Genomic DNA, 14,375 nt, shown 5'->3' with positions numbered 1-14,375 from the left:
CATCCCCACCAATGCGACACTGTGCGGCGTCATGATATAGCGACACCTATAGCCTGACCAAACAAAATGTGACAAAAAACCAATTACCAAATACCAAAATGAAGAAAAGTAAATAAACCAAAATAACCATAAAGTTACCAAACAAAAATAATTATGTCTTAAACTGATTGAAACTATTTACAGAACAAAACATAATTTAGGCTCCTACATTACCGGCCCCTAATTGTTAGCAAGTTTACGTAACAATTACCAACAGATTAATTCATTAAAGGGAGCCTCAAACATAGATGGTTCAAGGAGTCTAATCAGGTTATAGAACTCATGTCTCTTCAGCTTCTTGTAGTAGACACAGCTTTGTCACTGGCCGCAACAGCTCAGAGCTTTTGGTCCTGACTTTGACTTGACGGACGAGACCTTTTCTGTCGGGAAAAGTCTCTACCACTCTTCCAAGTGGCCATGAGTTTCTGGGTGAGCTCTCATCCACGATCATCACTATATCTCCCACGTGAAGATTTCTTCCAGTTGTGGACCACCTCTGGCGTTCCTGTAGCTGTGTGAGGTATTCTTTACACCAGCGCTTCCAGAAGATATCTGCCAGGTACTGGACTTGTTTCCATCTTCTCCTGGCATATTGTTCCTCCTTATTGAAAACACCAGGGGGCAACAATGGTTTAGTTTTGAGCAAAAGCAAGTGATTAGGCGTTAGGGCCTCCAAATCATGCAAATCTGAAGAAGCTCTTGTAATAGGTCTGCTGTTAATGACCGCTTCTGCTTCACATAACAGCGTATGTAAGCCTTCTTCTTCCAAAACTTGCTCTTTCAATGTCACATTCAGTATCTTTCTTACAGAGCGTATCAATCGTTCCCAGCAGCCACCATGGTGCGAGCCTGCTGGTGGGTTGAAATGCCATGCAACTCCCTTTTGTTGCAGATTTTTTGCAATTTGGCTGCTGTTCCATTGCTGAATAGCTTGCTTCAACTCCGCATCCGCTGCTTTCAGGTTGGTACCATTGTCAGAGTACATCTCCTTCACTTGTCCTCGTCTTGCAGCAAACCTCCTTATTGCATTAAGACATGCGTCCGTGTCCAACGAAGATGCAACTTCCAGGTGGACAGCTCTCACAGCAAGACATGTGAAGATGACTCCATATCTTTTTACTTGAGCTCTTCCTCTTCGCACCAGGAAAGGACCAAAGTAATCCATCCCAACTCTGGTAAAAGGCGGATCGTCAGGTAGCAGCCTACATTCAGGTAAGTCAGCCATTAATTGTTTCCCAGTAGAGCCATGGAGCCTTCTGCAGGCAATGCATTTTGAGAGCAACTTCCGGATAGCTCCACCAGCTCCAGAAATCCAAAACTTCTCTCTTAATTTAGCCAACATGTGATTTCTGCCTGCATGAGCTGTAACTTCATGAACGTTTCTCAACACAAGAGAGGCAACATGTGACTGCTTCGGTAGAATAACTGGCTGCTTGAGTTCAGCTGGCATGGCTGATCGACTCAATCTTCCACCCACTCTCATCACTCCGTCTTGAAACACCGGACTTAATTTGTGTAGTGGGCTACTTCTCTTGACTCTGTTGTGTTCCTTTAACGTCATTATGTCCTCTTGAAAGTACTGCATTTGGAAATATTTCACAATTTCTGTTTCAGCTTCATCCAAATCAGCATAAGTCAAATCAACTCCTTTGAATTTTGATTTCACATCCATCATTTTGTGATCATTATTTGAAGTCAACATTTCCTTTCTTTTCATCCTCAGCTCCATCAACAGCGTTTTCAGCTTGAGAAACCAAGCAACAGCTCGCTTCAACTTGATCCAGGAAGAAAAATGAAGCATTAACTTGCCTGTCGCATTGCTGAGTTGTACCTGAACCGCGTGTATTTGAGCCACTCTCTTCACCTCCAGGTCTTCACAAACCAAAACTGTGGGATCTGGATTGGTGGGCCACAGATCAGGTGACTGGAGAATAAAGTTCGGTCCAGACAGCCAATTTTCACTCTGCAGGAAGGTCTCTGCCGTGAGCCCTCTGGAGGCACAATCTGCAGGGTTAGAGATGGAATTCACATACCTCCACTGACACGGTTGTGAGTGCTGCAGAATGGCTGTAACACGGTTCGCCACAAAGGTTTTGAATCTTGACGTTTCACTGTTCAAGTACTTAATGACTGCTGTACTGTCAGACCAAAATACTGAGTCTTTTAGCTCCAACTCCAGCTCCTTTCTCAACAGCGTGTCCATCTTCACTGCCACTGCAGCAGCTGTGAGCTCCAACCTTGGGATAGTGGGCGTTTTCAGAGGTGCGACTCTGGCTCTGGCCATCAGCAGAGTGGACTGTGCATCACCAGTGTCATTATGCAGCACCAGGTAGCTTGTCGTGCCATAAGCATCTTCACTCGCATCAGCAAAATGGTGAAGCTGTGCAGAGACTTGTTTACCAAAGTGCTTAGTTTTGATGCATCTGGCCACTCCAAATCCTTCCAGCAGCTTGAGGCCAGAAAGCCACTTTTTCCAACTTTTGATGATGTTATCTGGTAGCTCTTCATCCCAGGAATATTTCAGACGACATAACTCCTGAAGAAGTCTTTTCGCTGGTAAAATGACAGGAGCGAGCAAACCCAGTGGATCAAAAATGGAACTAACCAGGGAAAGCAATCCTCTTCTGGTGTGCGGACGCTCTTTGAGATTGATTTTGAACTTGAACTGATCCATTTCAGCACACCACTGTATTCCCAGAGCTCTCTCCACTGGTAAGCAATCTTTGTCCAAATCCAAATCTTGAAATCCAGTAGCTCGTTCATTTACTGGTATGGTATTGAGCAGTGTTCGGCTGTTACTGGACCACTTTGTCAGCTTGAAGCCTCCTTTTGCCAGCATTTCCGTCAGAGCAGCAGCAAGTAAAACAGCACTGTCTTCATCCTTGACAGACTTAATACAGTCATCCACATAAAAGTTCTTGAAGACTGTTTTTGTTGCTTCTTGGCCGAACTCAGCTCCAAAATCAGTTGCACATTTTTGCATTGCAAAAGTAGCTACACTTGGTGATGACGTAGCTCCAAAAATGTGTACCAACATCTTGTGATCCACCAGCTCTTTACTGTAATCGCCATGAGGCCACCAGAGAAATCTGAGGAGGTCTGTATCACCATCACTCACTCGTACTTGATAAAACATGGCCTCCACATCAGCCATCATGGCAACAATCTCCTGACGAAATCTCAAAAGCACTCCAACTAATGAGCTTGTCAGATCTGGTCCTTGCAGTAGTTCTTGATTCAGAGATGTTCCTTGAAAACTGGCTCCAGAATCAAAGACAACGCGCAGCTTTTGTTTAACAGGATGTCTGACTCCGTGATGAGGTAAGTACCATTTTCGACCAGCAGATGTTGCATTTTCAGCGTTTGTTATCTCCTCTGCATAGCCTTTCTCCAAAATGTTGTCCATAAATGCCACATATTCCTTGTAGTAGCTGTCATCTTTGGAAAATCTTCTCTTTAGATTCAGTGCACGTTGCTCTGCCACTGATCGATTTTTTGGCATTTGCAGAAATTCATTTTTGATTGGGAGACAAACACTGTAATGTCCATTTTTCAGCTCTGCAGATCGAGACACCATGGAAATAAACTGATGATCATCCTTTGACATCTCAAGCTCCTCAGTTTGTCCAGCATCAGGAAAGTCCTGTTTAAACTGAAGCTGCCACAACTCATCCAACCTGGCAACTGAAATCCTGTTTACAGTCACTTTAGTCCATGCATCATCCTGTTTGGTCTCTCCTCCACCTCGCAGCGGCCCGTTTATTGTCCAGCCTAGTATTGTCCTCACAGCGTATGGTCCGTTATCCACACTTTTTACCACTTGAAGTGGTTCCATAGCTTTGGGTACATTTGCTCCGATGAGCAATCCAATGTTGGCTTGGATAACAGGGATTTTCACTTCTTTCAGGTGGGACCAATTATTCACATCTTCTTGGCGAGGGATGTTCTCTTTGCTTACTGGAATCGACCTTTGTGAGTAAACTTCAGACAACTGGATGAAGTGCTCACTATCCAAACTGCTGATTTCCAGTCCGTTCACAATACAAGTGTTCACAACAGATTCTCTTCCCATTGTCCTGAGCAAAATACTTGTGTTATGTCCATTCATATTCAGTTCATTTATCAGTGACTCTGTGGCAAAAGTAGCTGTGCTTCCTGGATCCAGAAATGCATAGGTATTTACTACTTTAGTCCCTTTCACAGCTTTCACACACACCGGCACAATAGAGAGTGTGCAATCTTCTCTACCGGCCCCTGTGTGACGATGAGTCTCCATAGTCTGTACCAGAGCACTTGACACTGTTTGTTGCTCATGGTTTTCATTTGTAGATTGTTTTGGTTTAAAATTCATGTGCAGCAAAGTTGGGTGTGGTCCTGAACACTCTTGACAAGTTGCCTTTTCTTTACAACTATTGCCCATATGTCCGTGTTTCAAACAAGCAAAACATAAACCTCTGCGTCTCAAAAAGTCAATTTTTTCTTTGTGCGACTTGGCTTTGAGCTTCCTACAGACAGCAAGACTGTGATGCTCTCCTTTACAGTAAGCACAAGGTTTAGCGTTTGCATCCACAGGTATGTATGACACTTTCTGATTTTGTGATGTATCATCTTTGTTTTCCACCAAGGAAGAAACAACTGCTGTGCTGAAGACTTTCTTGGACTTTGGTGGATCTTGGACCCTTGATTTTGATCTTTGGTGGAAGGGTACAAAGTCACTATTTGTTTCTTTTATGCTTCCATAAAGTGGATGTACCATGTATTTGGCTTGTTTTGTAATAAAATCGACAAAATCCTTAAATTTGACTCTCCGTTTTGTTCTTTCTTGTAAATCACATGCACATTTTCTCCAAGTTTCTTTAAGTTTGTAAGGAACTTTGCTTACCAGCAACTTGATGTTTGTAGTGTTGTCCAAATCTTCCAGGTAAGTGATATCTGACATGGCATTGGAGCATCCAGTGAGAAACAGTGCAAAAGAGTGTAGTGCAGCGCCATCTTCTGACCTAATTGTTGGCCAGTCCATTATTTCTTTCATATAGGCATCTGCAATTTTAAAATCGTCTCCAAAAAACTCTTTTAGCAAAGTCTTTGCCTTAGTATATCCAGCGGTCGGCTCCATATGAATGCAACTTTTTACCAGTTCATGTGGTTGACCACTGGTGTATTGCAAAAGAAACTGCAATCGGTCGCATGCATCACTTGTGCGGCCCTCAATGCTGTGTTCAATAGATCTGATGAAGGTCTGAAATTGAAGTGGGTCACCGCTAAACGTTGAAATTTTTATTTCAGGAAGTAGAGTAGCCTTGTGATTTTTCACCAAATAGTCAGTAACACTGGCCTGTTGATTTATGGCTTTGCACAAGCTGTCAAAGGCTGGCCCGTCAGCTAATTCCAGGTTAAGGGCTGTTGAGGCTCTTGGTGGCATGACTGTTGGCAGTGGTGTTTTGTTTCTAGGATTGGGTGCTGATGAAACATTAGGTGCTGGCCAAACATGCCGAGATGAAAATTGGGATACAGGTGGTAGTTCTCTGTGCATGTTGTTCATTTCTGATCCAGCAGATGGCAGCGGCTGTTGCCTTTCCAATGGTTGCGCCTCTGAATAATCAATGTCCAATACATCTCCATCAGCATCGTTGTTCACACCACCATCACCATCCTCATTATCACCGCCATCACTGCTAAAGTCAGAACGAGCCTGGACGCACTGTGAGCTGTATTTTTGCAACACCTCCATTTTAGCCTCCGACTCAGCCAGTGCGGTTTGAATGTCATGCATTTCTTTCTTTGCTTTAATTTCCGCCTCAAGTCGTTTTTGATGCGTCTCAAACTCCACGGCTCTCAGCTTTTCTTGTGCCATTATTTCAGCTTGTTCTTTTTCGATAGCCAGCTTTTCCTGTAGCGCAGCAGCTTTAACTTGTAATGACGCGCGTTCCAGCTCTGCCTTTATCCTGATGGAAGATGTTGAACTACGGCTTCCATGAGATGAGCCCGAACGCCGACTTTGCGCTCCGCTCCTTGTTGACTTATTGTCCACTTGGTCAGCGCGTAAAGATCTGACCTCGACCACGGACGCTGGTGCAGGTGCCTTTGCGCCAAGCACACCCACCGCTGCGTGCTCAGTTTGTGCCGTAGGTTTCAAAACATTCTTCATCCAGTTCTCACATTTCCAAAAGTAGTCATTTATGTGCTTGTTTTTAGGTTCAAACCACGTATTTTGATCCTCCACATAATCCTCTTCGGACATATAGTTCATAAGCCCCGCATTTATTTCACAGAACTCTTGATGCAAACTGTGATAATCCACACGTACTTTGTTTTTGACAACATCTGCATTTTCATCCGTTTTCATTAATTCATCAAGGTGATTAATCATTCTTGATATTTGAGACAACTTTTGTTTGCGTGCTTTTAGGTACCTTGTTTTGTAGTCCTCCATAGCCCGCTCGGTCAACTTTATTGTCCGTTTTTCTCCAATTTGCTCCAGATCTTCCGACATTTTGATCGTTCTTTTTCCACAATAATAATCCACGAATTAGGAAGGAACGAATAATCCACAGAAATGTCCAGAATATCCACGAAAACGGCTTTTATCCAAGGTAGTCACTCGTGCGTAATAGCCGCACCACGGCGTGGTCCAGGTTAGCAGCAGCAAACAAAGAGAGGCTAGTGCTTCGGCGTTTTCGTCTTCAATCACCGTTTTGACACAAAAGTTCATGATCCACTTGTACTCATCTGATTGTCGGGTATTTCCACTGTCCAGTAGTCCATTTGGAGCGAGTTTTTAGACTAAATGTAGGTTCTAAAATTATATGAAGCCAGCATGACTCGCTGCGCCCTTAGCATGTCGTAAAGTAATCCAACACCGTCAATAATAAAATCCATGGAGTCAAGAAGTGCAGTTAAAAAACTCTTTAGTGAGAAAAAACATACATTACATGACAGACAGACAGGGGATTACAAAAAAGGGGTAGCAGTGGTCTAAAAACTGTTTGGCTCCATTCTGTGCCATCCCCACCAATGCGACACTGTGCGGCGTCATGATATAGCGACACCTATAGCCTGACCAAACAAAATGTGACAAAAAACCAATTACCAAATACCAAAATGAAGAAAAGTAAATAAACCAAAATAACCATAAAGTTACCAAACAAAAATAATTATGTCTTAAACTGATTGAAACTATTTACAGAACAAAACATAATTTAGGCTCCTACAATAGGACATTGAAATAGAAGGATTTTGCATAAGACACGTACCATACAAATATAAATAGGTGTGTGGCAGGCCTTTTCCTTGAAGAGCTTTACAGATCTTTACAACGTTGCCTGGATCCCACTGCTTTTTGTATTCTGAACTATAGGACATTATTTTTTTGTCATACCTTTAGTGGTGCAGTGCAAGATTATTATTTTTTTTATAGTATCCATTCTTCTAAGTAAGTTTTTCTGTAAACCTAACTTCCAAATTCTGCATTATGAAGGTTAATGAAGGAGCAGTGCACAGACCATGTAGACGCTGACTTTAACGAGCGAGAAATACACATCGAGAGAGAATACCAGCGTGTGTCAATTTCAGGAGAAGAGAAGTGTGGGGTAAGCTCATCTTACACTGGATTCAGGAAGTTTTCCTACCCCTCTGTTTGTCTGATACTGAAAATATATTCTTTTAGATTATGTATTCTCAAGATATATATAAATCTATGCTTTGGCTTAATTGCTCCTTAACGACAGACCAAAGCTCTTATGCCAGTTCATGTATTTTTTTTTTTGAAAAGCTTTTACATTTGTATTTTTGTTGCATTATTGTAAGGCAATTATTGTTTTTGGTCACACTTTATAATAACTATACCTTATGTAGGCATAAGAGCTTTGGCCAGGACACTCTTGAAAAAGAGATTTTTAATCTCAATGAGTTTTATCCTGGATAAATAAAGGACAAATAAAATAAATAAATAAAATGATTAAATAAAATATAAAATGAATTCTTACGATTTCAGTATTAGACCGCTACATTTTAAAAGAGGCACTTCCTGTAATAATGCTGTAATAGCTATTTTACTAACACTGTGGTCCATTGTTGGCAGGTTCCCTTCACGGACCTGGTAGATGCTGCTAAATGCGTTGTGAAGGCGCTGTTTATTCGGGAGAAGTACATGAGTCGATCCATGCAGTCATTTTGTAAGACCACAGCCCACTCTCTGCAGGACCTTGGGATGACAAACCAGGAACTTGGGGTCTTTGAGGAGATCATAGAAACACCAGTGGACGGAGGTACGCTCAAAGAAATGATAAAACATTTAGCCAAAAACAACTAGGTCATGCCCCATGACAGTTAACAGTGCTCCATTTAGTTCGTGCCAGGACTTGTCTAACCCCTCGCCTCAGAAGACTAAAAGTTCAATGCACATCTGGCTTTGTACCAGTGGAACTTCAATGTAGTCTCCAACTTAAAATGAAAAGTATTTTTGACATCTTTTGTCACTATGTTGTCACATCCTTTAGTGACAATGCATGTCTTAGTCTTTCTAATGGACTGCTTCAAGTATTGCTACTACAAACTATAAAGGCTTTCTCCTTTCCCTTCTTTATCAGGCGCACGGGTCCACCCTCCTGTCTCAGAGATCCATCCATACGACAATCTCGACCCTGACAGCATGCTTCCAGATGCGGGATATGGCTGTGAGATGGTGGATGGTGTGGTTCACGTCTACACCAAAAAGACCAACATGGACAAGTTAGTTTTCAATCTACGTTGCTGACATTTTGGTATTGATCTGATTGTGACTATAACGCATTTTGTCGTCCAATCAGGAGCTCGGAGTTAGACCTGCCATATCCGGACCTGAAGGAGTACATTGCAGATATGAATGTCATGATGGCTTTGATTATCAACGGACCAGTGTAAGTACGAGAGGTTAGACTCACAGTCACAACATAAACCATTTCAACTTCTTTAAAGTTTCTTCCCTGGTGCAAAACTAACATTAATATTTTTTATTTCCAGGAAGTCTTTCTGCTACCGTCGCCTGCAGTACTTAAGCTCTAAATTTCAAATGCACATTCTTCTAAATGAGATGAAAGAATTGGCGGCGCAGAAGAAGGTTCCTCATCGAGATTTTTACAACATACGCAAGGTAGGAGCCCACACTGCAACTATTAGAATGTTCTACCAACTAATGTTATTGTAACCATCAATAAATCACATATGTAATATAAACGTTACTGAAAGTGTTGTGTTGTAGGTGGATACGCACATACACGCCTCCTCCTGCATGAACCAGAAGCACCTGCTGAGGTTTATAAAGCGGGCCATGAAGAAGTATCCAGGGGAGATCGTGCACATTGAGCACGGACGCGGCCAGACCCTGAAGGACGTGTTTGAGAGCATGAACCTGACGGCCTTTGACCTCAGCGTCGACACTCTGGACATGCACGCGGTGAGCCCGACTTCAGCGGATTTAGAAACATAAAGTGCTTAATGTGATGGTGCCATAACAGGGGACACCTGTGCTAGCGAAGCTTTCAGCAACATCAACCTTTTCATGCGCCAGATTTGGGACTTTTTTTTTATTGAGTGTCTCACTTATTTAAGTGCATGAAGAAAAAACAGAAGAGACTCTGTATGCTCTCTGTCTGCCGCTGTGAAATAATACATGTCCTGTGTTTTGATGCTTATGATGCTGAACACTTCTGCAGTTGTGTATTGCTTCAGCCATGCTTGTTCGAGTAATACTTATCTCTGTATAAATCGCAAAAAACACTTACTCTCACCACCTGTTGTCATATCTCTCCTATTTTAAAAAATACTGCAAAAATAGGACCCTTAACATTTCATTTCCCCTCTACTTCCAGGATCGCAACACCTTCCACCGATTTGATAAGTTCAATGCCAAGTACAATCCCATTGGGGAATCAATCCTTCGAGAGATCTTCATCAAAACTGACAACCATATTGAGGGGAAATACTTTGCGCACATTGTAAAGGTACATAGAAGTGATAAATTTAGATTGCACTGCTTGAAGATTAAGTACTTACTCAAACACTGACAAAATCCTTGTTTTTTTTTACAGGAAGTGATGGCTGACTTGGAGGAAAGCAAATACCAAAACTCTGAGCTTCGTCTCTCCATATATGGACGCTCCAGAGATGAGTGGGACAAACTGGCGCAGTGGGCCGTCAACCACAGAGTGTACTCTGACAATGTGCGCTGGCTCATTCAGGTGCCCCGACTTTAGTAAGTCCACATGCAAAGTGTTCATACAAACTATGTACAGTGGCTTCAGGAACTTATCAGACCTCTTTGAATTATTACTATTTTATTACGTTGCAGTCTGATAATAGTGTCATGTTCAATGATTTACTACCCTACAATAACAACAGAAGTGACTTAGACCCTTTAACAACTGCTCAACACTCAGTTACTGTTACTGTTACTATAGTGTTACGAAAGTGCAGACCGTATAGTACTATATAAGACTTACTCACTTTTAAAATTGTAAAGTAATAACCTTGCAGTAAACACTTTGTGAACCCAGTGTACACTTACATTTGCCTTTATTGGACAGTGATGTGTACCAAACGAGGAAGACACTGGCCAACTATCAGGAGTTGTTGGAGAATCTCTTCCTACCTCTTTTTGAAGTCACCATAAACCCACGCAGTCACCCTGAGCTGCATCTTTTCTTGGAGCATGTAAATATCACTTGCTTAACCTGCTACATCTTTTAAACAGGCAAACAGCTTGTTGTAATGTGTGTTGTTGTGTCTCAGGTAGTTGGCTTTGACAGTGTGGATGACGAGTCCAAACCCGAGCAGCACATTTTTAACCTGGAGAGTCCGCTGCCAATCAACTGGACTGACGAGGACAACCCTCCGTACTCCTACTATCTGTACTACACCTTTGCCAACATGACCGTGCTCAATCACCTGCGGAGGTACACCAGAAAAATAAAGCAAACAAAAGCATTTCTAGTCCTGGGATGCTGACGCACATTTGTCAATAACAGGAGGCGAGGTCTTCATACGTTTGTGCTGCGGCCTCATTGTGGAGAAGCGGGGCCCATCCATCACCTTGTGTCAGGATTCATGTTGTCAGAGAATATCTCCCACGGGCTGCTGCTCAGAAAGGTCAGACACTTTCACTTTCTTCTACATCAGGGGTTCTCAAACTTTAAATCAAAAGTTAAAGGTCTAAAAACTGCATAATATTGGCATTTTTATATTATTGTATTTTATTTACATATCAAGAATAAAAAGCAGCCCAATGGGACACTCATGAGTTCTCATTGAGACATGGCACGTGGTGCAAAAGATGTTGCCATACAAAGGAACTTACCTAAATGTGCATCACTCAGACAGCTGAGCTCTTTATAACGTTCATGGCTGAGAAAGCACTTTCACTATGTTGAAGTTGTTGTTGAGCCTTATGCCAGGAAAGTTGGAGTTGTTTGCCGATATCTTATTTTACATCACTATGTCTCCAAGAGAGCAACTCATTTTCGAATAAGAGGGGCATCTTCCATGCCAGTATATAGTATAACAGTTACAGCTCTGTGATCCGTTAAGGTTGTTGAATTAATATTTATGATAGTACTTCCTTTACTCAATGATACAAGCCAATAATCTCGACGGGACCTCAAGAGCTCATTAGCAGGGGCTGTTTAAAAGATAGCTTTTTATACGCTACCCCTACGGGCCAACGCTGCAACTGCACTTATGGGAATGCAACAAGCTTTGCTCACTGCTGTTACAATGCAGAACAGGCTTTGTCAAACTCTTTTTAAATGTCAAAATTCAGATTTGTGACCGGGTATAGTTATAGTTATGTCCGTAGAAGTACTGAACCTATCCATATGAAACGGTGGCATTATTCAATCACGAAGGCATGATTGTTGAAAGAACTTTAAGCCCCCAGATTGATATTGGGCTCCACTCCCCAACAAAAAAGGACAAATTTCAACATTTGATCTGATGTATCGTTTAGCATAAATGGTCTTCATATCGCTCTTAGCATTGCAGCTTTGTTCATGACACTAACTTTGTCCTTTAGGCTCCAGTCTTGCAGTATCTGTACTATCTTGCACAAGTAGCCATTGCCATGTCGCCTCTGAGCAACAATAGCCTGTTCCTGAGTTACCATAGAAACCCTCTGGTGGAGTACCTGTCCCGAGGCCTCATGGTGTCGCTGTCAACTGATGACCCTCTGCAGTTCCACTTCACTAAGGTCAGTCCCTCATCTGTGTGTCTGTTCCCCCTGCACCTTTGCTCTGCTCCATAGAGGTAACTCATGCGTCTGTCTGGTCCAGGAGCCGCTGATGGAGGAGTACAGCATTGCAGCCCAAGTGTGGAAGCTCAGCTCCTGCGACATGTGTGAACTGTCCCGAAACAGTGTCCTCATGAGTGGATTTTCACACAGGGTAACGTGGCTTTGTGTAGTTATAGAAAATAAAAATCAGCATTATTACCATCATTATTTAATTGTGTATTTGTGGGCTTTTTAGGTGAAGAGTTATTGGCTGGGCCCCAGTTACATGAGAGAGGGTCCTGAGAGCAATGATATCCGTCGCACAAACGTTCCAGATATTCGAGTAGCCTACCGTCACGAAACGCTGTCTGAGGAGCTGCAGCTCATCACTCATGCCGTTCGCACAGACGAGCTGAATGGTATGGATGAGGAGGATACTCTGACCATGGGTCCACTCCCAGGACAGCGCTGATCCACAGTCTATGAATCTGAACCTTTTTGTCTGAGAACTCCCAGCACGTCACACCAGACAGGGGGTACACACCAGTCACTGCTCGCCTTGTGTTTATGAGCACAACAATCAAAGAGGACTGTGACCCTCTGCCCCGACCAGCAGCTGCACTCATGTACAACAATGTAATTCATCAAAACACCACAAAGTTAGACAAAGGCTCATGATTATGGCGTGGTGTTTAATAAAGATTTGTGTAGATGCACCTCCTGCCACAGCTATAAAAGTAAAATACTTGTAAATTGTAGTTGTAAATGGCAAATTTATAATGTAATCAACACGTCCATTAGAGCTAAGTGACATTAGTTTGAGTGAGGCTTTACATGAAGAACAACCTTTTGGCCAGTGCAAACATTCCACAGATGTAGTTTTCTTTGACTGAAAAAGAAAGCTGAAGTCCTTTTAAAGTTTGCTAGTGCATTAAACAGTTGAACTTATAGAACACATACAACACTGCGCTCCTCGTCATAACCTGCTTTTAGATGTAGTTGTTTTAATAATAAATTATATTGATAAGGTATATAAAAACAGTATTAAAAATGTGTAGATGCATTGACTCCTGATCAAAGGAGCACTTGATTGACACTTTTTAAAGGATCTGCCCATGCCCTACATCATGTCTACACAGGGCTACCGCATCTTGCATCTTTATTTTCTCTCAAAGAATGTACTATGTAATATGTGCAATGACTTATGCTCTGTGGATCTTCTTTACGCATTGATAACCAACTACGACAAAATCAATAACTGTTCCTTCTTTGCATGCTGCAACAATATAGTACTTAGCTCTTTCAAGACTCCATACCACACAAACTGTTCATATTTACCCTGGGGCACAGCTAATTTAGGGACTCATGCCACAGTAAAAGTGGTCATACATGTGTTTGACACAGTTTAACGGCATTGTGCTGTAGCTGCAGAGATTGTACACAGTATATGCATGTGTGGAGTAGAGCTTCTCTTTTTTCTATGTCAATGACAAGAAACGATGATTGATTCCAAACCTTGAGCTTCTGCTTTGAAGTGTCATTGTTGCATGCTGCATGAGGAATGGACAAAAGGATTGAGTTCATATTGTTATGAATGTAAACCAGCATAAAGGAGGATATAATGGCACAGCACCATGCCTCTACCCACAGAGGAACAAAACAGGCTTATATGTTTCTAATGTATCCACAAAGTGTACGTCACATGACTCCTGCCACTGGACCAGTCCAGCCTCCCAACAAACTGTGAGAACCATGATTTTACACACGTTGTGACTGTAATGCAGACAGTAATATGGAGTAGCTTCTCAATGTTAAAGGGATGGGTTTATTTTTGTGTGCAGAACATGGTTGAACCCGTGTGGTTCAATGTATATTTTTTGAGACGGATGGAATTTATATTCACTAAATATATGTCTTGCAAAGTAACTTAGTAATATGCCTTTTAGACATGCCTTTTTTATTATTTGTCAGTCATTAAACATGTTGAGCCATACTGCAGCAGCCTTTTCCTCACGCACACTTACCGAAATGTAGCGCTAAAATATTTACCTCTTTCTAAAAGCCAAAAGATTTTGTAACTTTTTCATTTATGTCC

The 14,375-nt window shown here is 42.1% G+C and overlaps 1 protein-coding gene across 4 annotated transcripts in view; it reads left to right on the top strand.

Annotated features, from left to right (window-relative positions):
- The window catches only part of ampd2a (adenosine monophosphate deaminase 2a), a gene marked incomplete at its 5' end in the record, with an annotated part of 30,281 nt that extends 17,213 nt beyond the window's left edge, over positions 1–13,068 (top strand). For all 4 annotated transcript variants that reach the window (XM_079578606.1, XM_079578607.1, XM_079578609.1 and 1 more), the window contains 14 exons: positions 7,517–7,628; positions 8,120–8,306; positions 8,628–8,769; positions 8,847–8,936; positions 9,040–9,169; positions 9,278–9,472; positions 9,888–10,019; positions 10,107–10,270; positions 10,602–10,728; positions 10,807–10,970; positions 11,043–11,163; positions 12,086–12,259; positions 12,342–12,452; positions 12,537–13,068. In XM_079578606.1, coding sequence (XP_079434732.1) covers positions 7,517–7,628; positions 8,120–8,306; positions 8,628–8,769; positions 8,847–8,936; positions 9,040–9,169; positions 9,278–9,472; positions 9,888–10,019; positions 10,107–10,270; positions 10,602–10,728; positions 10,807–10,970; positions 11,043–11,163; positions 12,086–12,259; positions 12,342–12,452; positions 12,537–12,752 — 2,065 coding nt within the window. In that variant the 3' untranslated portion in view covers positions 12,753–13,068. The remainder of the gene's footprint in view (positions 1–7,516; positions 7,629–8,119; positions 8,307–8,627; positions 8,770–8,846; positions 8,937–9,039; positions 9,170–9,277; positions 9,473–9,887; positions 10,020–10,106; positions 10,271–10,601; positions 10,729–10,806; positions 10,971–11,042; positions 11,164–12,085; positions 12,260–12,341; positions 12,453–12,536) is intronic.
- Positions 13,069–14,375: the final 1,307 nt, after the last annotated feature.

Source organism: Gobius niger (genome assembly GCF_951799975.1).
Source record: "Gobius niger genome assembly, chromosome: 20".
NCBI lineage: Eukaryota > Metazoa > Chordata > Actinopteri > Gobiiformes > Gobiidae > Gobius > Gobius niger.
The sequence above is the reverse complement of the archived record's forward strand: the minus strand, read 5'-3'. Positions and strand labels throughout refer to the sequence as shown.